This window comes from Clarias gariepinus, chromosome 6, assembly GCF_024256425.1.
Source record: "Clarias gariepinus isolate MV-2021 ecotype Netherlands chromosome 6, CGAR_prim_01v2, whole genome shotgun sequence".
In the NCBI taxonomy this organism is placed as follows: domain Eukaryota; kingdom Metazoa; phylum Chordata; class Actinopteri; order Siluriformes; family Clariidae; genus Clarias; species Clarias gariepinus.
The window spans coordinates 36,560,407-36,586,367 of record NC_071105.1 but is presented as its reverse complement, the minus strand read 5'-3'; the positions used below and the strand labels follow the sequence as shown (position 1 = coordinate 36,586,367).

General features: G+C 43.3%; 1 protein-coding gene across 1 annotated transcript in view; it reads left to right on the top strand.

Moving 5' to 3' along the window:
• The window catches only part of dnah9l (dynein, axonemal, heavy polypeptide 9 like), a 52,818-nt gene that overhangs the window by 4,163 nt on the left and 22,694 nt on the right, over positions 1 to 25,961 (top strand). The window contains 35 exon segments of the mRNA XM_053498213.1: positions 684 to 856; positions 1,998 to 2,220; positions 2,316 to 2,645; positions 2,749 to 3,003; positions 4,378 to 4,547; positions 4,740 to 4,962; positions 6,218 to 6,334; positions 11,575 to 11,733; positions 12,013 to 12,096; positions 12,452 to 12,610; positions 14,028 to 14,150; positions 14,231 to 14,353; positions 14,427 to 14,651; positions 14,745 to 14,836; positions 14,908 to 15,034; positions 15,149 to 15,304; positions 15,557 to 15,682; positions 15,788 to 15,895; positions 16,647 to 16,778; positions 17,677 to 17,837; positions 17,933 to 18,089; positions 18,186 to 18,331; positions 18,950 to 19,066; positions 19,181 to 19,319; positions 19,447 to 19,539; positions 20,570 to 20,764; positions 20,853 to 20,930; positions 21,020 to 21,226; positions 21,228 to 21,359; positions 21,493 to 21,641; positions 22,657 to 22,807; positions 22,938 to 23,069; positions 24,187 to 24,360; positions 24,597 to 24,801; positions 24,889 to 25,054. Of these exon segments, the coding sequence (XP_053354188.1) occupies positions 684 to 856; positions 1,998 to 2,220; positions 2,316 to 2,645; positions 2,749 to 3,003; positions 4,378 to 4,547; positions 4,740 to 4,962; positions 6,218 to 6,334; positions 11,575 to 11,733; positions 12,013 to 12,096; positions 12,452 to 12,610; positions 14,028 to 14,150; positions 14,231 to 14,353; positions 14,427 to 14,651; positions 14,745 to 14,836; positions 14,908 to 15,034; positions 15,149 to 15,304; positions 15,557 to 15,682; positions 15,788 to 15,895; positions 16,647 to 16,778; positions 17,677 to 17,837; positions 17,933 to 18,089; positions 18,186 to 18,331; positions 18,950 to 19,066; positions 19,181 to 19,319; positions 19,447 to 19,539; positions 20,570 to 20,764; positions 20,853 to 20,930; positions 21,020 to 21,226; positions 21,228 to 21,359; positions 21,493 to 21,641; positions 22,657 to 22,807; positions 22,938 to 23,069; positions 24,187 to 24,360; positions 24,597 to 24,801; positions 24,889 to 25,054 (5,507 nt within the window).

Genomic DNA, 25,961 nt, shown 5'->3' with positions numbered 1-25,961 from the left:
GCCTTTTCCTGGCAATCCTCTCCAGGCTGCGGTCATCCCTGCGGCTTGTGCACCTTTTTCTTCCACACTTTTCCCTTCCACATAACTTCCTATTAATGTGCTTTGATACAGCACTTTGGGAACATCCACATTCTTTTGCATTTACCTTTTGAGGCTTTCCCTCCTTATGGAGGATGTCAATGATGGTTTTCTGCCCAACTGTCAGGTCAGCAGTCTTTCCCACGATTGTGCTTTCTACTGAACTGAGAGACCATTTAAAGGCTCAGGAACTCTTTGCAGGTGTTATGGCTTAATTAGCTGATTAGAGTGGGACACTTTGAGCCTAGAATATTGAACCTTTCACAATATTCTAAATTTCTGAGATTGTGGTTTTCATGAGCTGTAAGCCATAATCATCTCAATTATAACAAACCACAGCCTAAACCATCATTCTTTGCATGTAATGTGTCTATCTCATATATTAGTTTCACCTTTTAAGTTGCATTACTGAAATTAATGAACTTTAGCACAATATACACAAAAAATATATACACACAAAAATATAAAATAAAAAATATTAAGTAAATATAGTAAATATATAAAAATATATTTTTTAAAATACTGTATATATATATATATATATATATATATATATATATATATATATATTATTGTGTCTATATTGTGTGTGTGTGTGTGTGTAGTACACTACCACGCTCTCTCAGGTCACTCAGTGGTACAATAAGCTCCACAGCACTATACTGGATGTCGAGCTGCGATTGGTCAAAGCAGAAATGGAGGAAGTGAGACGTGCTCTAAGACCCGCTCTCAAGGACCTGACATGGAGTCAGGAGGAGCTCTGGGATTACATCAAGAGGTTGTTTTTGTTTTTTACTGCTTTTTCTCTTTAATATTCTCCTTTGGTTTATACATGTTTTATCCTGGAAATTTATTCAGGATCAATAAAGTATCTATCTATCTATCTATCTATCTATCTATCTATCTATCTATCTATCTATCTATCTGTCTGTCTGTCCGTTCGTCCGTCCGTCCGTCCGTCCGTTCGTCCGTCTGTCTGTAACATTTTGTTGAATTTAAAATAAAACATTTTCCTGAAGCTGCAGAAAGGCTGCAGAGATGTTAAACAATCAGAAGTAAAGAAAGTGTCACTTCGCAGTGTTGATTTTTCACAATATATTTTATTACTAAAATAAAGCAGCCCCCAAACCTTTAAGCACCCCCAGAAGAAATCAATGTATAAAATATACACTACAGTATATGGATGTCAGTATTTGGCTAAACCTGTTAATTATTGAATTCAGGTGTTTCAATCAATCAGGCCCCTTATCCCCAGTGATGGACGATCTTACTGCTTCAGCATACCAAGACATCATGGACAACGGTTTGCTTCCAACTTTGTGACAACAGTTTGGGGAAACCCTGACCTCAACCCAATCGAGCACCTTTGGGGTGAACTGGAAAGGAGATTTAAGCCAGGCCTTTTTTTCCCAACATCAGTGTCCGGCCTTTATTAACGCTCTATAGAATGATTGGACACAGAAATACTTTTGTCCGTATAGTGTACATTATATGCATTGATACAAACTGATTAATCCCCCAAACAAAAATATCATAAGGAAAACTGCATGAAACAGTTTGAGATCTTTCAGATCACTAGAGTTTCTAGTACAGATGTTTTTATTTTGTGCTGTTTTTTCAAAATAAATGGATTTTCAGCTTTGCCTGGGTTTTTTTTCTGGCCAGCACAGTGAGAACATGAGAAAGAGGGTTAGTGAGTGAAAATTTGGGGAGAATAGTTTTTGAAAAGTCAGGCGTCCTATCCAGAGCGACTTTGGTAGGTCTTATTATATATTTAAGCAGTTGAGGGTTAAGGTTTTGCACTATGATGGTTAAACTTGACTATTAATCCACGGTTCGCATGCGAGCCCGACACTGGGGAGATCCACTGTGGTCCATTACACCACTAAGAAGGAGTAACGTGATCTCTTTGTGCGTAGGACACGTGATCTGGTGCACGGCGTATCTGAGCGGGTCCAGAAAAGTCAGTCGAACCTCGACACTGTGCAGGGCCTGATGGGAGTTTTCAGCCAGTCGGCTTGTATTACACGCAGAAGCAGCCTCCTTGGGGACCTGCTCCACATGGTCGATGTCGAGGAAAAGGTTAAACAGCAGTACAGACTCGTCTCCGAGACAGGACAGAGAATACACACACTCGTACAGGTTCATTTCCTTTTCTGCATTCTCTATTCTCATTTCCAGTTAAGGATTTGCGCTCCGTTTTGAGCTCCATATTTCATTGTCTTCACATCTCTCAGGAAAACAGCGTTCTCCTGGGCGCAGATGTCGACTCAGAGTCTTGGGAGGCATACACGCAGCATGTGGACCGCATGGTTCTGGGCGGATTCTGCAGCGCCGTGCGCTGCTCTCTACAATACCTGGTCGATAACACCGACCCGGCTCTGCGCACAGCACCGTTGTTTGAGGTACAGTTAACCCTCACCACGGATATGACCTTTCACCCCTCGCTCGACCTCTCCAAAGCAGGCAACTTCTATCACATCGTTGACAAGATGGTGGCTGATATCTTTAAAATGGCGACCTACATGAACAGAGTCGCCATGGATAAAAAAACTGAAACTTACCAGGTGTGTATGTGCTATGCCCGTAGGCTGCTAGACTAAGACTGTACATGGGAAAAACACATCTATACTGTGTGCGTGTGACTGTGACTGTTATGTTACACTGTAGGTGGATATCGCTCAGGTGCCAGAGTTGTGCGACTTGGCTCAGCTGATTCGCACTCGTGCCAGGGCAACCATTTTCAAGGTGAAAGAGTTTCAGAGATCGTTCAGATCTTATCGATACCTGTGGATGGGAGACAGGACAGAGTTTATGAGACAGTTCCTTCTCTATGGCCACGCCCTTTCAGCAGAGGAAGCGGAGCTCTATGCTGAGTACGAGCTCACCAAGAATCCGCCCAAACTTGACAACTTCAAACAGCAAGTAAGAATCTTTTTTTTTTAAATGGAGATTTGTCCTGTTTTACACTTTTTAGCAGGATATATGTATATATTGACCAAAATAACGTATTATGAGCCTCTTTCCTTCTTTTACAGTTTCAGGTGAGTAATAGAAACTGGCTTAGGTTATTTTTTTTGTGCTAGATAAAAATAAACACAAAAAAATGTTATGGTTAAGTTTTCTTGTTGGGTGTTTATTACTGCCTAAGCAGGATTTTGTCAGTGTGATCTGGCAACCCTGGCTGCGACCTATTTAAAAAGCAAAACTAAAATGTCTGGAAATCAGTTTGGAATCATAAATTATAAGCCATTTGAAGTGCTGTAAAATTGCACAAGCATCTCACATGCACGTCATGTGTTTTATGGCGCAGGGAGAAGCCCGGGGTCCATTAACGGAGATAGCTCACCAGCCGTGCCTATTTCCGCGGCCCCGCCCCTTTGCACACCTGCAAAAGGGGAGACCGCTTAGGTAGTGAGCAGGGAGCAATATTAAATTTGGGCGCACGCCGTGACATGGGGGCCAAACCATCGCAGGACAAACACACACATAAACACATTCATTCACACACTACAGGCAATTTGGGAATGCCAATTAGCCTAACCTTCATGTCTTTGGATGTGGGAGGAAACCGGAGTACCCAGAGGAAACTCACCAAGCACTGGGAGAATATAAAAACTCCATGCAAACCCGGACCCTGGAGGTGCAAGGCGACAGTGCGACCACTACACCACCGTGCCGCCACAGGCAAATTAATCTTAAAATAATACTAAGCTATAGTTCATATATGACATTATTGCCATAAAAAAAAATTTGGACACTAATATTTAATTGGACTGCATTTTGCTTTGATTATGGCTGTGGCATTGCTTTGATAAGCTTACAGTATGCATGATGCTTCACCAATTCCTTCCAGGTTTTAATAACCCACTGGACAGTTCAGTTTCAGTTTTAGTAGTTTTTAGCATTCTCCTTAGTTATTTTCTTTGCTTGATGCAGTCCAATAATTTGACCCTTCTGAAATAGAGTAACATCTTTGCTACGACCACAGAATCTGTCCTATGACACGCTTGCTTAGGAAATGAGAAGCTTAGTTACTATTTGCTTATTTGCTTAGTTAAATCCAGGTGGTGATTTTTTTTTTTTGGTCACATGTGTACAGTGTACAAATACTGCAGCAACAAATTGCTTTATTTATTATTCGCGTTTGTCCTCAAAACCTTAAAGATGCTGATTCTAAAAATAAGTTTCAGTTCTTTTCCAAAATAAAACCATTTTAAACACACCCAATCACATTTAATGCATTTATACCAGTTCGGAAAATCATTTTATCTCTCTGTGTGTCTTCGTGTGGTTTAGATTAGCGAGTTCGAGAGTTTGTACGATGCCGTGCAGGCGCTGGAGGAGAAGAGGGTGTTCTGTGGTTGGTGTCAGGTCGACATCAAACCATTTAAAATCTCCCTTATGAACACCATCAAAAAATGGAGCTGGATGTTCAAAGAGCATCTGCTCAACCACGTCAACGACAGGTGACACACACACACACACACACACACACAAGTTAACGGTATTATACTGTAGTATAGTGTTTGATATATCAATTTAATTAAAGTAGCATTTTCCATAAGGTCATAATGGCTTCACTGTCGTATCTGTAATGTAAATGAGATTAATTATTTATTAACTAATGAATTCCCTAAACTTTCATCTTCCACCTGTAGCGTGTTAGAGTTGTCGAGCTTCATCGAGAACGCAGAGTGTGGTTTAGGAAAGAGCGTGAAGGATGGAGACTACACTGATCTGGTGGATATCATGGGCCACCTGATGGCAATCAGAGACAGACAGCAGAACACCGAGCAGCAGTTCAAACCTCTCAAATCTACCTTAGATCTGCTGAAGACCTACAGCCAACAACTGCCGGAGCACATCTATACCCTGCTGGAGGTTCACACACACACACACACACACACACACACCATAACAGTGATGCGCTGTGTGGTTCTGACATTTTTTCATCACAACCAGCGTTAAACTTTTTATCAATTTGATCTACACTAGCACTTTTATTGGTTACACGGCCCAGCCATCACTCCCCAGGTGCACCAGTGAGCCTTGGTTACCCATGACCCTGTTGCCAGTTCATTGGTTTTCCTTCCTTGGAAAACACTTTTGGTACAGTATGTCCTGACCACTCGAGACCAGCAACATTTGGCAAAACCTGCAGTTTTGGAATTGCCTAACCATCACAATTTGGTCCTTCTTCCATTAGCCACAGTTTCAATATCTCATTACAATGGCGGCTGGAAGTGGGTGGGATATGTTAGGCCGCAGGTGAATCTTTTTCCCTGAATTTGAAGTGTTGAAAGCAGAAAAAATGGGCAAGCGTAAGGATCGTCTGAGTTAACATAGCCTGAGTAACCCCAGAACTACAGCTCCTGTGGGATGTTCCTGGTCATGACATACCAACATTTATAATGATCCATTTAAAATGATCCAAGGAAGGAAAACCTGACAGGCTCATTGGTGGCCAAGGCTCACTTGGAGTGAAGGCTGGTACGCGTAGTCTGATCCAAATAGAATAGCTACTATAGATCAAATTTAGGAAAAAGTTGATGCTGGTTGTAATATCAAATGTGTAAGACTATCTGCAGGAATAAAAAACATACTATATAAAGTGCCTATTTACTCCTCATCAGCAGCATGGAGGTCGACAATACTCCTGTCCCACCGGGACTCATTAAAGAGCCTAATCCCTGCGGGTAACCACCTCCCACGACGCTCCTTAGAGCAGCAAACCTGTTCCTGACTGCGCTTTTTCTGTTTTTCACTCATCTTTTGTGGATGAAAGAGTTCATTTGTTAATTGTCCTTGGTTTGACCACCTCCTCTGCCTAGTGAGTTCATTCTCGTTCCTTTGACCGAGCCTGGTTTCCTGAGCAGCCTAGAACTACTGGCATCTTACACACTCACACTATTGCCCCAGAACACCACAGCATGAAGTGACAGATGAAACACAATTAACTTGGTGAAGTCCATTTGCAGATGATTCCACTTACTGTACACTGTTCGAAACCGCCCCCCCCCCCCCCCCCCCCCCCCCCCGCAAAAAAAAAAACTCTTTATTTATTCTCATGGCCACCACTGTGTCATCAAAACAGATTTGTAGTTAAATTTTGGCCTGTTCACTGTTGTATTTTCAGGAACTTCCTGAAAAATGGAAGAATTTGAAGAAGGTCGCCTTCACCGTAAAACATGAGGTCGCTCCTTTGCAGTCCAACGAGGTCGCCGGCATCCGGAGGAAATGTGTCCGTTTCGAGGTGAGGGCGATAACATGATTTAATAACAAAAAAATACATATTCTGTCAGGGACGCGGGGCAGAACAATATGAATCCAAGCGCGGATAATGACTGTATCGAGATGTGGGGACGTGGTCGGAAGCGTGAGCGAGGGTGGAATGCCGTGAGTCCGTCAGCGAAGCATCAAAAAACAAAAACACGAAGCGAGAGCCGTAGTCAAAAGGAAAGCACGAGGTCAAAACCAGGAAGACAAGCAGCGAGGCAAAGCGAAACCAAAAGGACGAGAGACGGGAGCCGTAAATCAAAGAGGGAAGCGTGGGTCGAAACCGGGAGATCAAAAGGCAGGCAAACATCCAAATCGGCAGGCAAAAAATCAATAACGAGAAAAAACAAAGCGAGGTCGTAACGTGAAAGACAATGAAAGAAAACGCGAGAGAATCGAGGTATAAATACACATAATAATCCAGCGATCTGAGCAGCGCGCAGCGCGTGCTTAAATCACTGGAATAATCAGCAGAGGAGATGAAAAACAGGTGTGTAGACGGGGCGGAAACGGGGGCGTGGGAAAGGATGCATGACAGGCTGGGGGAAAACATGGGCACGTGTGATAAAGTGAGCAGCTTTAGAAAACGGATTAACCACGGTCATGATGCAGGTGTGGCCGGCGGAGGGGGGTAGCCCGGTGAAGAAGTCCAGGGCAATGTTGGACCAGGGGCGATGAAGGATGGGCATGCTTGGATCTTATGCAGACATCGCATGCCGAAACAAAGCTAAAAAAGTCCTCCTTGAGGGTTGGCCACCAAAACTGCTGCTGGGCTAGTGCCAGGGTTCTGGCGGAGCCTGGGTGGCACGAGAGTTTAGAGCTGTGGGCCCACTCCAGGACTTGAGAGCGCAGAGCGAGGGGAATGGAGAGGAGGTTAGGGGGCACGTTGCTTGGGCTTGGTTCATGAGATAGGGCTTGCTTGACACTGGTTTTGATGTCGAGTTCAGCCACGGCGAGCAGGCAGGGGGGTGGCAAAATAGTTTCACATGCGGCAGGGTCTTGGGTCGTCATAAATAGTCTGAGACCCTGGTCGGTAGGAGAGGGTAAAATTGAACCTCGGAAAGAAGAGGGACCACCGGGCCTGTCGAGAATTAAGCCTTTTGGCACTCCGTAGATACTCAAGGTTCCTGTGGTCGGTCCAAACTAGGAGTGGGACATCCGTTCTCTCTAGCCAGTGTCTCCATTCTTCCAGGGCTAACTTGATGGCTAAGAGTTCACGGTCTCCGATGCCATAATTACTTTCAGCAGGAGTTAGGCGGTGGGAGGAGAAGGAGCAGGGATGCAGCTTGTTATCCAGGTTGGATCTTTGTAAGATGATGCCACCTACACCGATGCTGGAGGTGTCAACCTCCACGATGAACTGACGGGTCTGGGAAGGTGAGGATAGGGGCGGAGGTGAACCGCTTCTTAAGTTCGCTGAAGTCTTTCTCAGATTCCAGGTTCCGGCAAAAATGTGTCTTAGTAGAGGTGAGGGCTGTTAGAGGGGCAGCGATGAAGCTGTAGCCTCGGATAAACCGACGATAAAAGTTAGCAAAGCCTAAGAACCTCTGAAGTTCTTGCCGTGAGGTGGGGGTGGCAGCTTGGAGCTTAGCAGGTTCCATCTCGATGCCTTTGGGGCTAATGGTGAACCAGAGGAACGTGGTAGACGTGGTGTGGAACTAGCACTTCTCAGCCTTGATGAACAAGTTGTTCTCCAGCAGCCTCTGCAGCACCTGCCTGACGTGATGTTAGTGTTCTTCTGGATTCTGAGAGAAGATCAGGATATCATCCAGATAGACGAATACAGAAGAATTGAGGAAATCCCAGAGAATGTCATTAATTAGGGCCTGAAAGACTCTGGAGGCATTAGTACGTCCAAAGGGGACCACCAGATATTCATAATGTCCAGTTGGCGTATTGAAGGTTGTTTTCCATTCATCCCCTTCCCGAATGCGGACAAGGTGATAGTCGTTGCGCAGATCAAGCTTGGTGAAGGTGTTGGCCTCCTGAAGAAGTTCGAAGGCGGTAGACATTAGAGGAAGGGGGTACCGGCTCTTTATTGTGATGTCGTTTTGCTAAACACAGTCCTGAGGTCATGGTATTCTTGGGGGAAACGGGTGAGGTCCGGTGGCTCCTCTGTGGGGCCGGGGTCAAGGCATGGCGTGGTGGCAGCGCGTTAACATGACGTGGAACATGATGGGCTCCGGGCTACGATCAAGTTCCTGACCCAATCAATGTGCGGGTTGTGTTTGGTTATCCAGGGGAGGCCTAGGATGATTGTGGCATGTGACCCCTCCATGATGAACAGCGACGTCTGTTCCGAGTGGTTGCTGGAGACCCTTAGACCAATAAGAGGGGTTCTGTGGGTGAAAGATGGGAGCGGACTCCCGTCAAGGGCCTGGACCTTGAGGTGGTTCTCCAAGGGCAGCACGGGAATACCCAGGGTTTTGGCCGAAACCGCATTCAGCATGTTACGATCCGAACCCGCTTGCACTAGGTGGGTCTGTTGCTCATGGATGAGAAGGATGGGAAGCAGGTGACGTTGTTCTGGGAGCCTTCTTGGAGTCTTGCCCTCTAGTGCTCCCAGCTGAACTAGAGGACACCCGTTTGGCTGGACAGTTCTTAAACAGGTGTCCTGGTTTCCCACAAAAAAAACGGGCCCCTTTGAAAGATGTCCATTCCGTCATCAATGATAAAAATCACAGAGCCACTGAAAAGCCGCTGGAAATTTAGGGAAAAGTTTGTGTCCGTTTGTTATGTAGCAGCTTCTGACTCAGTGTCTGTCTCACTTTGGACGCAGATTAAACAGCACGAGTTTCGGGAGTGGTTCCGTAAGGAGCCCATCTTCAGCATCAGCACTGAGGAGCCATACAGACTCATCGACAAGGTGCTTCCTTGCACTGTGTGTGTGTGTGTGTGTGCGTGTGTGTGTGTGTTGATTTTGTGAATACACATGACACGCACTTTCAAAATTTGACATATGCTTCCTTTAACAGATGTATGTAATTGTCTATTAGAGAATCTATTTAAGGCTATGTTAACATCACAAGCCTGTACTGACTTCTGAATTCAGATTTTCTTACTCCAAAGTGACACAGAACTATTTTTTAATGGCTGTCTGAATCCACAAATCTGATGTTTTTCAGATTAGATCTGAATCGGATATTTATCTGATACATGGTTATGCGATTTATGCCTCTGCCCATTTATTGGGCCTCCCTATGACATCATCAGTCAGTCCTCTTTAGCTAAAACAGATAAAGTAAGGCATCTGGCTTCCTTACTTCTTCTGAACCTCAAAAAACAGCTGACTAACTGCTCCTCATCCTTTAGAGCAAAATCTGAAGCATATTTCTTTTCTCAAATCACATCAATTAATCAAAACGAATAAACAATCACACAAATACAGTATGACACATTGAAACCCAAATGTCGTAACCCTAAAGAAGTATCAATGTGTGTATACAGTACATATGTGCAAACTTGTGCACATTAGAGTTGTATAAATTTAAAGGGGTTGGACAATGAAACTGAAACACTAGCCAATTTAGTGTTGGAGGTTTCATGGCTAAATTTGACCAGCCTGGTGGCCAATCTTTATTAATTGCACATTTCACCAGTAAGAGCAAAGTGTAAAGGTTTAAGTAGCAGAGTAATAGCACAGTTTTGCTTAAAATATTGCAATGCACAGAGCATTATGGGTGACATAACAGAGTTCAAAAGAGGACAAATCGTTGGTGCGCGTCTTGCTGCCGCATCTGTGATCAAGACAGCAAGAAAGTCTTTGTAATGTATCAAGAGGCACGGTATTCAGGGTAATGTCAACATACCACCAAGAAGGGCAAGCCACATCCAACAGGGGTAACTGTGGACGCAAGAGGAAGCTGCCTGAATGGGATGTCCGGGTGCTAACCCGGATTGTTTCCAAAAAGCATAAAACCACAGCAGCCCAACTCACTGCAGAATTAAATGTGCACCTTAACTCTCCTGTTTTCACCAAAACTCCACAGAGAGTTTTGTACATGGCCGGGCTGCTATAGCCATTTTCAAGGTGAAACCTTTGGTCACTCGTGCCAATGCCAAACGTCGGTTTCAATAGTGCCAGCGGCGAAAATATTGGGCTGTGGATAATGTGAAACTTGTATTGTTCTCTGATGAGTCCACCTTCACTGATAGTTTTCCCACATCCGGGAGAGTTTCAGTGTGGAGAAGCCTCAAAGCAACGTACCACCCATAGTGAACCATAGGGGTGGATCAATGATAGTTTGGGCTGCAATATCATAGCATTCCCTAGGTCAATAATCAAAGAACCGTAATAAGATACAGCAGATAAGTTGTTGTAACCATAGTGGACTTGTGCTAGATGGGAGCGTCACTGCCAAGGACTACTGATCCATTCTGGAGGACCATGTGCACCCAATGGTTTAAACATTGTATCCTGAAGGCGGTGCCGTGTATCACCATGATAATGCACAAATACCCACAGCAAGACTGGTGACGGAGTGGTTTGATGAACATGAAAGTAAAGTTGAACATCTCCCATGGCCTGCACAGTAACCAGATCCAAATATTATTCAGCCACCTTAGGGTGTTTTGGAGGGGCGAGTCAGGAAACATTTTTCTCCATCAGGAACACGTAGTAACCTGGCCACTATTTTGCAAGAAGAATGGCTCAAAATCCCTCTGGCCACTGTGCAGGACTTGTATCTGTCATTCCCAAGACGAATTGATGCTGCAAAAAGAGGCCCTACACCATACTAACAAATTATTGTGGTCTAAAACCAGGCGTTTCAGTTTCATTGTCCAACCTCTTACCTCGCATGTAAATCCGATCTGATCTGATCTGTGGGTTACTTGATTACTGATTGTAAGGTCAAGGGTTCGAGCCCCAGCACCACCAGGCTTCCACTGTTGAGCCCTTGAGCAAAACCTCTTAACCATATCTGCCCCGGGGGGCGCTGTCTCCTGGCTGACCCGGTGCTCTGACCCCGAGTTTTATAATATATCTGTATAGTAATATATGTATAGATTATATATAATAACTCGAGACATTTTTAACTTTAGTGGCTTGTTTTTTTGAGGTTGCTAAAGAAGTTCAAGCAGACATATAAGAAATGAGTCTTGAATCTTGAATCTTGAGTCACTGAGATCATGTTGATTAATGGTTTCCTCTACTTGAACAAACATCTTAAACTCCCAGCTCTGATTTGTTTGGATGTGTGTGTGGCCAATGTTTAGACCAATCGTGCCGTTGCTCAGCTGGAGAAGGAGATGCGCATGCTGCAAGAAACAGCCAAGCTGTTTGAGGTCAGCTTCCCGGACTACAAGCAGCTCCGGCAGTGCCGCACTGACATCATCCTCCTTAAAGCAGTGTGGGATATGGTTATCTTCGTCAAGGTGACGCAACATCACTAACTCTCCCAAGCACTTTTATGTCCTCATATGGGTGTCCTGTCGTGCCATCATGTTTATTCTGCTGCAGAACAATAAAGTATAGAAAGTATTTTTTACTCTAGATTATCATTGTGTCCTCTCATTTGTCTGTGATTTAAATGGATTACCTCCTGACCATCTGCATACTCTAAGTGAACTAACTTTTTAAATTATAATTATGATTTGTGCACGTCATCATCATCATCATCATTATCATCCTCATTATCATCCTCATACATATAGTGCAGTATCCTTGACTGGAGAAAGACACCATGGAAAGAAATCAATGTGGAGCAGATGGACATGGAGCTCAGGAGGTTTGCTAAGGTAGAGATAACCATGTCTTAAAACCTTTCTTCCTTTCTTCCTTTCTTTCTTTCTTTCCAGGTAAAGGTAGTTTTTACTCTCATAACTGTGTTCTGTTATTCTGCACAATCAAACGTCCCATTTTCACATGAACACAGGCCTTGTTATTAGTTAATTTTAAACATTTTAGTGATAAGCTTGTAGCTTTTAGTAATACATTATGTAAAAAAATAAAACACAATGTGTTATAGAAAAGTTTTCTTCCTTTTCCTAAAACAACATTGAGCATTTTACCAACGTAATAACTTTTTTATTACAGAATGTACATACCTTTTATCTATTTATATGATGGATCTGTTTGCGGTTATGTGTGCAGGAGATGAAGACCCTGGATAAGGAGGTGCGTGTGTGGGACGTCTATGCCGGTCTAGAGTCTACTGTTAAAAACCTGCTGACGTCACTGAGGGCTGTTAATGAACTGCAGAACTCGGCGGTCCGAGAGCGCCACTGGCAGCAACTCATGCACACAACCAGGGTAGGAGATCTCATTTCCGCATTACACAGAACACTGTGATAGTATATACATTTTACACAACACAATATCACCACAGCAGCCCAATTCACAGTGTATTAACACAATACGAGGTGATATCAAAAGGTTTCAAGACTTGTTTTGTAATATGCCAACAGATGGCAGCACAAGGCTGTGCGTATAGTCACAGGGAGCACCGACCTTCATAAGTCAGTGTGTCAAAAGACCTTGTCCTGTGTACATCAGGAGCTGTGCAACTGGTCCTATTCTGACCACGCGCGTTACTGCAGCTGCTATTCCATCATGAACAGCAAGTTCGAACAAAGAATTAACGTGAAATTCTGCATGAAACTGGACAAATCTGCCACAGAGACGTTTGACATGAACAAGCAAGTTTACGGCGGTTCATTCAAGGTGTTTTGAGTGGCACGCATGCTTCAAGAACAGAAGAACACCATTGGAAAATGACGAGAGATAAGGAAGACCTTCAACAAGCTCAATCCCTGAAAATGTTGAAACCATTCGGCAACTTGTGCATGGTGATTGTCGAAGATCAATCCTCAACATCGCTCCCGATGTCGGTGTGTCATACGGTACAGTCCAGGAAATCCTCACGTGTGATTTGAACAGGCGTGTTGCTGCCAGGTTCGTCTCCAGGCTGCTGACCCAGGAGCAGAAGGAACATCGTGTCAAAGTAGATGACCCGTCCTGCCTATCAAGAATATTTACTGGTGACTAACCTTGGGTGTACGGGTATGACCGTGAGACAAAGCAACAGTCTTCACTAGGGATGCACCGAAATTTCGGCCGCCGAAAATTTTCGGCTGAAATAGCATTATCGGTTTCGGCCGAAACGTAAGAAAGCGCCGAAAATAAAAGCCGAAATTGTCGCCACGCCTCTCCCATCCTCCCGTCTCGTTCGCGCTGCCATTACGCATCAAACACGGAGTATGTCGGCGGTTTGGAAGCACTTCAAAGTTTCAGATGAGGACAGCAAAGTTGCAATAATTTTAATTAATTTGTAGTTTTTTTAATACAAACAAAAAGAAAATATTTTAAACATGTTTTTTAATGAAGCCATTTTCGGTTTCGGTATCGGTTTTCGGCCAAGTGCATCCAAAAATTTCGGTTTGGTTTTCGGCCCAGAAATTTCATTTCGGTGCATCCCTAGTCTTCACATTGGTAGAGCTCATCATATACAACTGAAAAAGGCGAGGCAGGAGCCAGACCGTCAATCGCGAATCTTACTGCCAGGTTTTAAGGATGTACGGCGAAAGCGACCGGGTCTGTGGTGCGCAAATCTCGAAACCTTTTGATACCCCTTATATTACAGGACAAGACACCTTGATCAATGAGCATTAAGTCGTCTTTAATACGTTTTGATCAAGATTCCTAAACCTACCATTCTGCCTGTCTGTAGGTGAGCTTCATGATGGACGAGAACACCACTCTGGGGGATCTGCTGGAGCTCCAGCTGCACCGCGTGGAAGACGAAGTGAAGAACATTGTGGACAAAGCGGTCAAAGAGATGGCGATCGAAAAGGTAGAGGTAGCGCCAGATGCACAGAGGGGCACTGCATGTGTGCTGCAAAGCAGATATCACGTTTGTACTTCTTCATGTAGGTTTTAGCTGAGATCAAGCAGACGTGGTCTGTGATGTCTCTCTCGTATGAGACGCACTCCAGCACGCGAACGCCCCTCCTGAAAGCCGACGAGAATCTGATCGAGACCCTGGAGGATAATCAGGTGATTAAAACGAACACGATATAACAGACGGGTATGAAGCAAAGTCAAAATACAGATGTGTGTGTCTGTGTAGGTCCAGCTGCAAAATATCCTGATGAGCAAGCACGTGGAGTACTTTCTGGTCGAGGTGAGTGGCTGGCAGCGGCGGCTGATGTTGGCGGACCTCGTGATTGGCACCTGGCTGGGAGTGCAGCGCACCTGGGCTCACCTGCAGAGCATCTTCACCAACTCCGAGGACATCCGTAACCAGCTGGCGCACGATGCCGAGCTCTTTCAAGGCATCCATCTCAACTTCCAGGTACAGTAGCTGTCCAGTGGTACAGTGCTGTAACGAAAAGATAAAAACGCTTCTTTGTGTCACTTGAAATGACATATTTTATCTCACTTACAGGAGTTGATGATGATGGTTGTGAAAACTGCAAATGTGATTGACGTCACCAACCAGCCAGGCTACCTGGAGAAACTTGAGGCTCTGCAGCAAAGGTCTGCAAGAGTACGCGACAGAATACACTTTATTTTAGAAATACAGTACTTATTTATGAAATTTTTTTCAGGTTGTCTGTATGTGAAAAATCTCTAGCCGAGTATTTGGAAACGAAGCGACTGACGTTTCCGCGATTCTACTTCGTCTCGGCCGCTGATCTTTTGGAGATCGTTTCCAAGGGAACGCAGCCCAGACAGGTACGGGCATTTTTCCCAGTACATTATTTCTACTTATTCTATTGGCCAAAGACACAGTTGTGTGTGTGTTGTATGAGTGTACAAATCTGGTGTGCGCATTGTATTTGTGTGTAGGTCACACGGCACCTGCTGAAGCTCTTCGATAACTTGGCCGATCTGAAGTTCAAAGATGATGGAGAAGAGGAGGGGAGGGTGGAGGTTGCGGTGGGGATGTACAGCAGAGAGGGGGAGTATGTGCCGTTTTCCGAGGCCTGTGTGTGTGAGGAACAGGTAACTAACACACTCTACTCTATACATGGTTTAATACAAAATACAGTATTTTTGGGTGCACAAACTTTATTATATACAGGTGTATTCCTGCACACTGAGGGTTATGATTAAGGGGTCATTTTACAAGGATTATCCTGGCTGGTGCACTATATGGTATATCTTGTATCAGAGAAAGAGAATATATTGGCGTATATGCAGCATATACTGTACACATTATATGTGTACATTTTCTTTACTCTTCTTCCGTTTCAGGCAGAGTGTTGGCTGGGTGCATTGGAGCTCGCCATGCGCTCCACGGTAAGGCAGGAGATCTCCGAAGCCGTAGCGGCGTATGAGGACAAATCACGTGATCAGTGGCTCTTTGACTATCCTGCACAGGTGTGTGTGTGTGTGTGTGTTTTACCATGTCATTATTTCCTAGGTTGAAGGCAACACAAGAGGTTTAGACCTCACTTTTAAGTAGTGAGTTTTTGTGTGTTTTAGGTGGCACTGACGGGGAGTCAGATTTGGTGGGCGATGGATGTCGGTATTGCATTTGAAAGGTTGGAGGAGGGCTTCGAGACAGCGCTGAAAGATTATAATAAAAAACAGGTCAGTTCATGTAACTAACACACTAAGGAGTTTCTTTACTCCCTCACTCATACATTCACTCACTTACACATTCACTTACTCACTAACTCACTCATTCACTTATTCACTCACTCACTCACTTACTCACTCATTCACTTATTCACTCACTCACTCACTTACTCACTCATTCACTCATTCACTTATTCACTTACTCACTTACTCATTTACTTACTCACTCATTCACTCACTCACTTACTCACTCATTCACTTATTCACTTACTCACACATTCATTTACTCACACTCATTCACTCCCAAATTCAATCACTCACTTCCTCACTTGCTCACTCATTCACTTATTTACTCATTCACTTACTCACTTACTCATTTACTTATTCACTCATTCACTTATTCACTTACTCACACATTCATTCACTCACACTCATTTACTCACAAATTCACTTACTCACATACTCACGTACTCACTCATTCACTCACTCACCTACTTACTCATTTACTTATTCACTCATTCACTTACTCACACATTCATTTATTCACACTCATTCACTCACAAATTCACTCACTCACTCACACATTCACTTATTCATTCACTCACACATTGACTCACTCAAATTTTTACTCACCTATTCATTCACTTACTCATTCATTCATTTATTCACTTACTCACTCACTCCCTTACTTTCTCACTTACTCACTTACTCCCTCCCTCACTTATGTAGTCACTCAGGTCACTAAGATATGCATGTATTGCAGATCCTGCAGCTGAACTCGCTGATAAACATGCTGCTGGGCGAGCTGAGACCTGGTGATCGGCAGAAGATCATGACGCTTTGTACCATTGATGTTCATGCTCGGGACGTGGTGGCCAAGCTCATCTCTCAGAGGGTAACCATTAAAGACGATCATCCAGAGACCGGAATTGGTTGGTTTTTGGCTTGGTCAGACATGACTGATAATTTGGACATAACCGATTCTGTGCGGAGTGCACGGGCTTCTGCATGTTGCAATAGAAATGCATTACCTTAACAAATGTGGTGCAGGTTAAAAGCTTCGGATCTGCCTTTCCCTCCAAACTGTGTGAGCACATTAGTCTCAGAACCCTCTTATTACACACTCCTACATCAGTCTCAAAGCACCATGTGCTCTAAATGTTAAGCTCTTGTAGTGTCAGCTTAGTGGTTAGCACTGTCGCCTCGCACTTCCAGGGTTCAAGTTTAATTCCCTGCTCGGGGTCTGTGTGCATAAAGTAGGGTTTCCTCTGGGTTCTCTGGTTTCCTCTGACAGTCCAAAGACATGCAGATTAGGCTAATTGGCGTTTCAAAATTGCCCGTAGTGTGTGAATGTGTGTGTGTGTGTGTGTGTGTGTGTATGCCATGCAATTGATTAGCACCCTGTCCAGGGTGTTACCTGCCTCTCCAGGCCCCCTGCGACCCGGTATACAGGTTAAAGCGGTATAGATGATGAGTGAGTAGGTGAGACTCTTGTATTTTTTTTCTTGTATTTTAAACTTATTGTTTGTTCGAATCAGTTGTGAAGTTGTTGAATAAAGTTAAGGTATAAAACTTATGCCATGCTTGAACTTGAGGTTCAAGGTCCTAAAATTGCCATGACGATAATGCTGACTGAAAATGAGTTACATTCTACATACTATCATTTATCTTTCCATAGTAAAGTAAAAAGCCTCTCCTTGTGCATCGATTTGAAGACCACATGCAACATGGGATGAACATGAGATGATTACACCTCCCAGATTTTGAGGTTCGTCATGATGCTTGTCTTCTAGGTACCGAATGGACAGGCGTTTGCCTGGTTGTCTCAGTTGCGCCATCGCTGGGATGAAGAACAAAACCACTGCTATGTCAACATCTGCGATGCCCAGTTTCAGTTCTCCTACGAATACCTGGGGAACACCAATCGCCTGGTTATTACACCACTCACAGATCGGTTAGTTACATTCTGTCTTCCGGCCTTGTTTTCTGCAACACATTAAAGCTTTCATGATAACCATGTTTTATCCATCCTCTGATTGTTACACACAGATGTTACATTACACTGACTCAGTCGCTCCATCTGACGATGAGCGGCGCCCCCTCTGGTCCTGCTGGCACGGGCAAGACAGAAACTACTAAGGACCTGGGGCGCTCGCTCGGCATTATGGTCTACGTCTTCAACTGCTCAGAACAGATGGACTATAAGGTGAGAAGGAAGTAACATGCTAAATGTGAAGTGAGTTGAGGAAATATACAGACGATCAGGCATTTTTTACATCTCTTTATCTTTTTTTTTTCTCAGTCCATAGGTAACATCTATAAGGGTCTGGCTCAGACCGGTGTTTGGGGATGCTTTGACGAGTTTAATAGGATCTCTGTGGACGTTTTGTCTGTGGTCGCAGTGCAGGTTAAAACAATCCAGGATGCCGTCCGGAACAAGAAGCAGAGGTCACAGGAGCACACATGATGATGTCACACTCACTGTCTATACCGCATTATCCTGTATACAGTGTCATGGGGGGCCTGGAGCTTATCCCAGGAGACTTAGGGCATAAGGCGCGGTAAACCCCCGGCGGGGTTCCAATTCATCACAGGGCACACACACATGCTTATTTATACACTAGTGCAATTTCGGAATGACAATTAGCTTAACATTCATGTCTTTGAACTGTGGGAAGAAACCCACCAAGCATGTGGAGAACATGGAAACTTCAGACCACACAGATCCGAAGTGGGAATCGCACTCTTGACCCTGGAGGTGGAAGGAGACGGTGCTAACCACTAAACCATTGTGATGTCGCATTGATTTTATTTTCTATTTAATTTAATTTTCTCCTTCTGCTCGGCACATTAAAATAGTGCTTTAGATTTTGAAGAAAACATCAATGAAATCTCAAACTTGTTTTTTTCCTTTCACATGACACATTCCAGATTTATCGATATCCCCCTTAAGTGATAATTAATCAATTAAACTAATTAACAATGATGGAAAATTGTTTCGTGTCTTCAGATTGCTTGTCAGCTGGAACATGTTTATTTTATTCCTTTTATCGATTGACTGATCAGATTTTACTTTCTTGGAGAGGAGATTGAGCTGAGGCCGACTGTCGGGATCTTCATCACCCTCAATCCAGGATATGCTGGTAGAGCAGAACTGCCGGAGAACCTAAAAGCGCTCTTCAGGTTTCAGCTGCTTTGAAAAAAAAAAATCTTAACTACACTATAATAAGCCAATCACATCTGTTCTTAATGTAATAACACACAAATAAAAGTGATTTTTGTGTGTGTGTGTGTCAGGCCGTGCGCTATGGTGATTCCTGATTTTGAGTTGATCTGTGAGATCATGCTTGTGGCAGAGGGATTTATAGACGCTCGCCTGCTCGCCCGCAAGTTCATCAGCCTGTACACACTCTGCAAAGAACTTCTCTCCAAACAGGTCCTGCAGAAGATGCATCATTTTTCAAAATGGTTCCTGAATGCCATATAAATCTGTGTTCGTCTTCAAAACAATAAACTACACAGGAAGTGGATTTGCCTGTAAATCTGGTCTTTTGGGATTGCAGGATCACTACGACTGGGGTTTACGGGCCATCAAATCAGTGCTGGTTGTCGCCGGATCGCTGAAACGACAAGACAAGAGCTGCCCTGAAGACCAGGTGCTTGTCTTCATACTTGCTAAAACAATAATCTCTATAAAAGCCCAATATCGGATTATTTGCTTGCTTGTATGCTAGCAAGTCAAGTCAAGTCAAGTCAAGTCAAGTAGGCTTTTATTGTCATTCCAACCATATACAGTTCAGTACACAGTAAAACAAAACAACGTTCCTTAGCACGAGTGTTCCTACATGTTACAGTGCTTCTCATGTGTTCTTGAATTTCTTTAGATTGTGTTGTTCTTTTATCGTGCTTGACTTTGTCAGTCAAGTTCTATTTAAGTGCTTTATTGATTCAACAGGTCTGGCAGTAATCAGGCCTGGGTGTGGCAAGTCGAATTTAACTCTGCTTTCCAAAATTTGTGTATTATTACAATTTGTCAATCATTTAAGTGTGACAAATACAGTGGTACCTCGGCATATGAACTTAATCTATTTCGGAGGCAATTTCTTACAGCATATCACAAAACACATTTCCCCATAAGAAATAATGTAAATGCAGATAATCCGTTCCAGCCACCCAAAAATATTACCAATATTACCAATTTCCAACACTATAATCAAATTTTTTGCATATAAACACAATTAAATCATTTAGAAAAGACATGTAAATAAAGTAAAATATGAAATAAATAAGCATTAATACTCACATAACCTTAGTTTATGATTCTTATTGGCATCGGCTGCTTAAAAAAAGGAACTTAAAGCGGCTCCTTTTTTCTTCTTGAAAACATTCTTGGGACCGATAGTGCTCTGTCTTTACTAAATCTTGCACAAAAAACTCGCTTGGCTTTGCTTTTCAATGACTCTAACATGTTTTGAATGTTACTGGACGTACACGCAACCGTATCGCTCGTTGCTTGTATACCGAAAATACTTTTCATGCCGATGCAAATCACGAAAGGGGGCAAATACTTTTTCACAGCACTGTAAGTACTTGTTAGTAATTGTTTGCTTTTCGGTCTTCGGTTTCTTACACACTACAATAACACATTTGTAATAGATAGTAACGCATTACTACCGTCTTGTCAAGGTGTTGATGCGCGCCTTACGAGATTTCAACCTGCCGAAGATTGTGACGAGTGACGTACCGATATTCCTGGGTCTGATTAGTGATTTATTTCCCTTGTTGGACATCCCGCGTAAGAGAGACCTGCAGCTGGAGCAGCACGTCCGCCAGGCGATCAGCGAGCTGCGTCTGCAGCCTGAGGAGAACTTTGTCCTCAAGGTCCAGCTTCTGGTTCCTCTTGTCCGTGTTGCTTCACTAGAGGTGTGTTTATAAGACGTTCGGTCTGATCAGTCTGATCTGTTCACAGGTGACTCAGCTAGAGGAGCTGCTCACCGTCAGACACTCTGTCTTTGTAGTCGGTGGAGCTGGAACAGGAAAGAGTCAGGTACACACACACACACAAACTTAGAATTCTTAGAATTCCGAACCCGGGCTGCCGTGGTGCGAGTCATACTGTTTGCACCTCGCGTACAGATTTTGAAGACGCTCCATAGAACCTACTCGAACATGAAGCTGAAGGCTGTGTGGAGCGACATGAACCCGAAAGCCGTGACCACCGACGAGCTTTTCGGCTTCCTGCATCCTGCAACACGCGAGTGGAAAGATGGTAAGAGTGTGAGCGCTGTGTTCTGTGTGTATGGAAAGTGTGTGTGTATCATGCGTCCGCTTTAAATGTACGTTTTTAGGTCTGTTCTCGTCCACCATGAGAGAGTTGTCTGCTTTATCCCATGATGGACCGAAGTGGGTCGTGCTGGACGGTGACATCGATCCCATGTGGATAGAATCGCTCAACACCGTTATGGATGATAATAAGGTCGCTATAAATACACGCCCATCTCAGCATGGAGGCGTGGCTTTCTCGTTACTAGTAAACACTTTTTAAAATTCTTAATATGAAAGCTGATTGCCAAATTGTGTGTGTGTGGGTGTGTGTGTGTGTGTTTTAGGTGCTGACTCTGGCTAGTAATGAACGCATCTCTTTAACATCCTCTATGCGTCTGCTGTTTGAAATCAGTCATCTCAAGGCTGCCACTCCTGCAACTGTGTCCCGAGCAGGCATCCTTTACGTCAACCCACAGGACCTCGGCTGGAGCTCGTGAGTGATGTGTTAGCTCCGCCCACTCTCAAAATATTAAATCAATCAAAGACGTTTTTTTAAAGTAGCTGTAAGGTGCTCGCCCTATCATCCGGAGATCGCAAGTTTGAATCCCGTGTATGATGATGATATACCCAGGATCATGTAGGCTCTTGTAGCCAGAAGCCGAGAGAGATTTGATTGGCCAAGCTCTCTCAGAGGCGAGGGACAGGAGGCTCTGACATAAATTGCGTCTCTAAAGCAATCATGGGCACTTGTGAGCTCGTGCAATGGGAAGGAGGGAATAGTGCTGTCCTCCGAGTGTTACACCGACCCCCAGCGGTGTGTGAGCGAGCTTTTCTATGGCATCATGTGACTCAGAGGAAACATGTGATAGTCTCTGGCCCTCCCTGACTGCTAGTTGTAGACTTAATGGGGGGAGTGGCCTAATGACAAATGGGAATTAAATTTAAATTTGGGAGAAAATCAGGAATAATATTAATAATAATATATTTAAAAAAATTTAACTCTTGTATTTAATGTTAATTTGTATTATTTAAATATTGTTTTTAAGTGAGAAAACCAATATTATAAGGAAAGAGCCACATTTAATTATTCATGTTGAGTTCAGTTGTGAAGCTGTTAAATAAAGCTAAGGTATAAAAACTTCTAGTCATGAAAATTTTTTTTAACAAAAAAAAAAATTAATATTAAAAAATATTAAAATAGTATTAAATCAGGATAGTTACAAAATGTATAATATAAATGAAACAAATTTGCAAAAATAAATAAATAAAAAAAATAAACATATATATATATATATATATATATATATATATATATATATTAAAAATAAATATATATATATATATATATATATATTTTATTAATTTTATATATATATATATATATATATATATAAATATATATATATATATATATATATATATATATATTGACTGGTGATTCTCATCCCTAACTCTTTGCTCCTGTACGCATCACAAACTCTCAGTTAAATGATCTTGTTGTATTTCAGCTATGTGACGAGTTGGATTGACACACGCCACGCCCAATCAGAGCGAGCCAATCTGACCATTCTGTTTGATAAGTATGTGCCGTACTGTTTAGAGCAGGTCAGGTGCAACCTGAAGACCATCACACCTATACCCGAGACAAGCATGGTGCAGGTACAGTTTAGCTTTTTACTATGTACTGCATTTTACTATTTTCTGTACATTAGAATACATACAGAATCTGAATACTTATATTTGTTTGTGTGTGTGTGTGTGTGTGTGTGTGTGTGTGTGTGGCGCACAGACTCTGTGTTGCCTACTGGACTGCTTGTTAACAGATGAGAACACTCCTGCTGACTCTCCTCGTGAGCTCTATGAGATCTACTTTGTGTTCGCCTGTGTGTGGGCTTTTGGAGGGGCTCTCTTTCAGGACCATGTGAGTATGTACAGTCTGAGTGTTAGGGGAAGTGTAAAAGTTAGCATTTTTATTCCAGTGTCAGATGAAGCTACTTCAACTAATGATCAACCTTTCACAGTCTTTGCAAGGGGGTGCCAATAATTGTGGAAGACCCTTTAGGTTCATATATGTTTTTTAATTAAGAAATAAGCATCAAACCAATCCGCTTGAAGGTGACAGATTTTAGACTCGCATAATCATTAAAAATTTCAACATGAAATCACTTAAATAGAACCAACAAAGTCAAGCATGATAAAAGATCTTTAATTTCTAAAAAACTATTTCTAAAAAAATTTCAAGAACAGATGAGAAACAAAGTAACTGACTGAATGTATTAGTCTGGGAAGAGTTACAAAGACGTTTCTAAGGCTTTGGAACTCCAGCAACCACAATAAAAGCCATTGTACACATGCTGTATGGAGAAAACCTGGAACAGTAGTAAACCTTACCAAAATGACTCTAAGAGCACAATGACGCCTCATCCAGGAGCTCATAAAGACACCCAGAACAACATCTAAAGAGTTGCAGGCCTCACTTGCCTCAGTTAAGGACAGTGTTCATGATTCAGTATTAAAAAAGAGACTGGGGGGCAAAATTGGTGTCCATGGAAGAATTCTAGGGCAAAAAGTCATGACTGACCAAAAAAACCCACAAAAGCTTGTCTCGCATTTGTCAAAAAGACATCTTGATTATCCCCAAAACTTTTGGTAAAATATTCTGTGGACTGGTAAGACAAAAGTCGAACCTTTTGAAAGTTGTACTTCATCCAGTACATCTGGCGTGAAACTAACACAGTGTTTCATAACAAGAACATCACATCAACAGTCGAATGATGGAACCATGAATTCTGTGTTCTACCAGAAAATTCTGAAAGAGAATGTCCGGCCATCAGTTTGTGACCTCAAGCTCAATCGCACTTGGGTTATGCAGCAGGACAACGATGTGAAAAACACCAGCTAAAAAATAATTTAGGTTTTGGGTTAGTCTAGTCAAAGTCTGGACTTTAATCTAAGTGAGATGCTGAAACGAGCTGTTTAAGGGTGTCACACGACCTCTCGATTTCATTCAGTCCCTTTTTTTCTCCTCTCTACCTTAGCTTAGAGATTATCGCGGCGAGTTCAGTCGCTGGTGGAATAAGGAGATGCGGGCGGTGAAGTTCCCCTCTCAGGGAACTGTGTTTGATTACTACATCGACCCAGACACAAAGAAATTCACGCCGTGGCGTGAGCGCACTCCTCCGTACGAGCTGGAGCCTGATGTCCCGCTGCAGGTTTGGCCCACACATACTGTAAACACAATAAATCATAACTACACAGCAAAACACTTACTCTGTCCGGTGTGGTTTTTTTTTTTGATAAGAAGCATTTCATGTCAGTATGATATGGTAAACAGTAAGTTGCTGTCAGTATCAGAGGCTTTGTTAAGTTAATCCAAACATTAACACTCCATGTGGCTGTATTTTCACTCCAGTCCTAAGCTAATGTGAGTGGGTTCGCATGTGCTCAGATGGTGCTGGTTCACTCAGCAGAGACCACCTGCCTGGCGTATTTTGTGGAGCTCCTGTTGGAAAAAGGCAAGCCGGTGATGCTGGTGGGGAACGCCGGCGTGGGGAAGACCATCCTCGTATGGGACACCATCTCCAAGCACAGGGAGGAGTACATGGTGGCCAAAGTACCCTTTAATTACTACACCACGTCGGCCATGCTGCAACGTGAGTCGAGATACAAGCACCTGCTGGCACAAGAGTGCGAGCATTAAACATAAAGCAGATATATACATCCGGTTGTTTTCTGTGCAGGTGTTCTGGAAAAGCCTCTAGAAAAGAGAGCCGGAAGGAACTTTGCTCCTCCTGGCACCAAGAAGCTGATCTACTTTGTTGATGATTTAAACATGCCGGAGGTGGATGCCTATGGAACAGTCCAGCCTCACACACTCATCAGGCAGCATCTGGATTACTCTCATTGGTGTGTGTGTGTGTGCATGTGTCATGCTTTTTGCTTATTGCTGTATAAGCTTAAAAGCATTAATCACCCCAGACATCCAGAGATCACAAGTTTGGTTCCCGGGTGATGCTGTAGCCTCACGCAACCAAAAGGGACTGGAGAGAGCTGATTGGCCGAGCTCTCTCTGTGGGCTTGGATGGGAGGCACTTAGATGTCCAACATCAAGCACGGCTCTACAGCCAATCATGGGCATCTGTAAGCTCATGCAAGCGGAATGAGCGGATAGCGCCGATAGTCTTCAGCCCTCCCTGATTGAGTAGTAGCCTTGACGTGAAAGCCCCCTAGTGACTGGTGGGAACTGGCAATGCATTAATTACGTGTGAATATACTGTATAAATAGTTCTATAAAAATATGAAAGTTTTTTTGTGATTATATGATGATTATGATGAGTAAACGAGCATGAAAGTCATAATTAAGCAGTATCATATGAGATGGAGTGCTGTTGTGCTGGAATATCAGCAGTCGTGGACACAGCCGTGCTGATATTGCAGCACAACAGCATTCTCGTAGATTTCTCTTTATACTCCCACTTATTCTACTTTAAAATATCAGCTCCACTAAATTTTGGGTTTTGGCGTTGAATACCAAACTAATTAGAAAGCTATGTAGGGTTTACAATCCCTTGTTCCACACGGGAAGTAGTGCCCTTGATAAGAAATTGGAAAGCAATTTGGAATTCAGCCTTGTCTTATGAGCTGTGGCTGGATTTGAATGTGGGTTTTGGCAGGCAGCTGCTTTCTCCTCAGTACTCCGCTCCATACAGAGCTACTTGCACCCACGTGCGACTGACGGTTAGTGTAATTCTGGGACATCTGGAACACAGAGTGATACATATGGTTAAACGTCCCAGTGCTGTTACCGTCCATT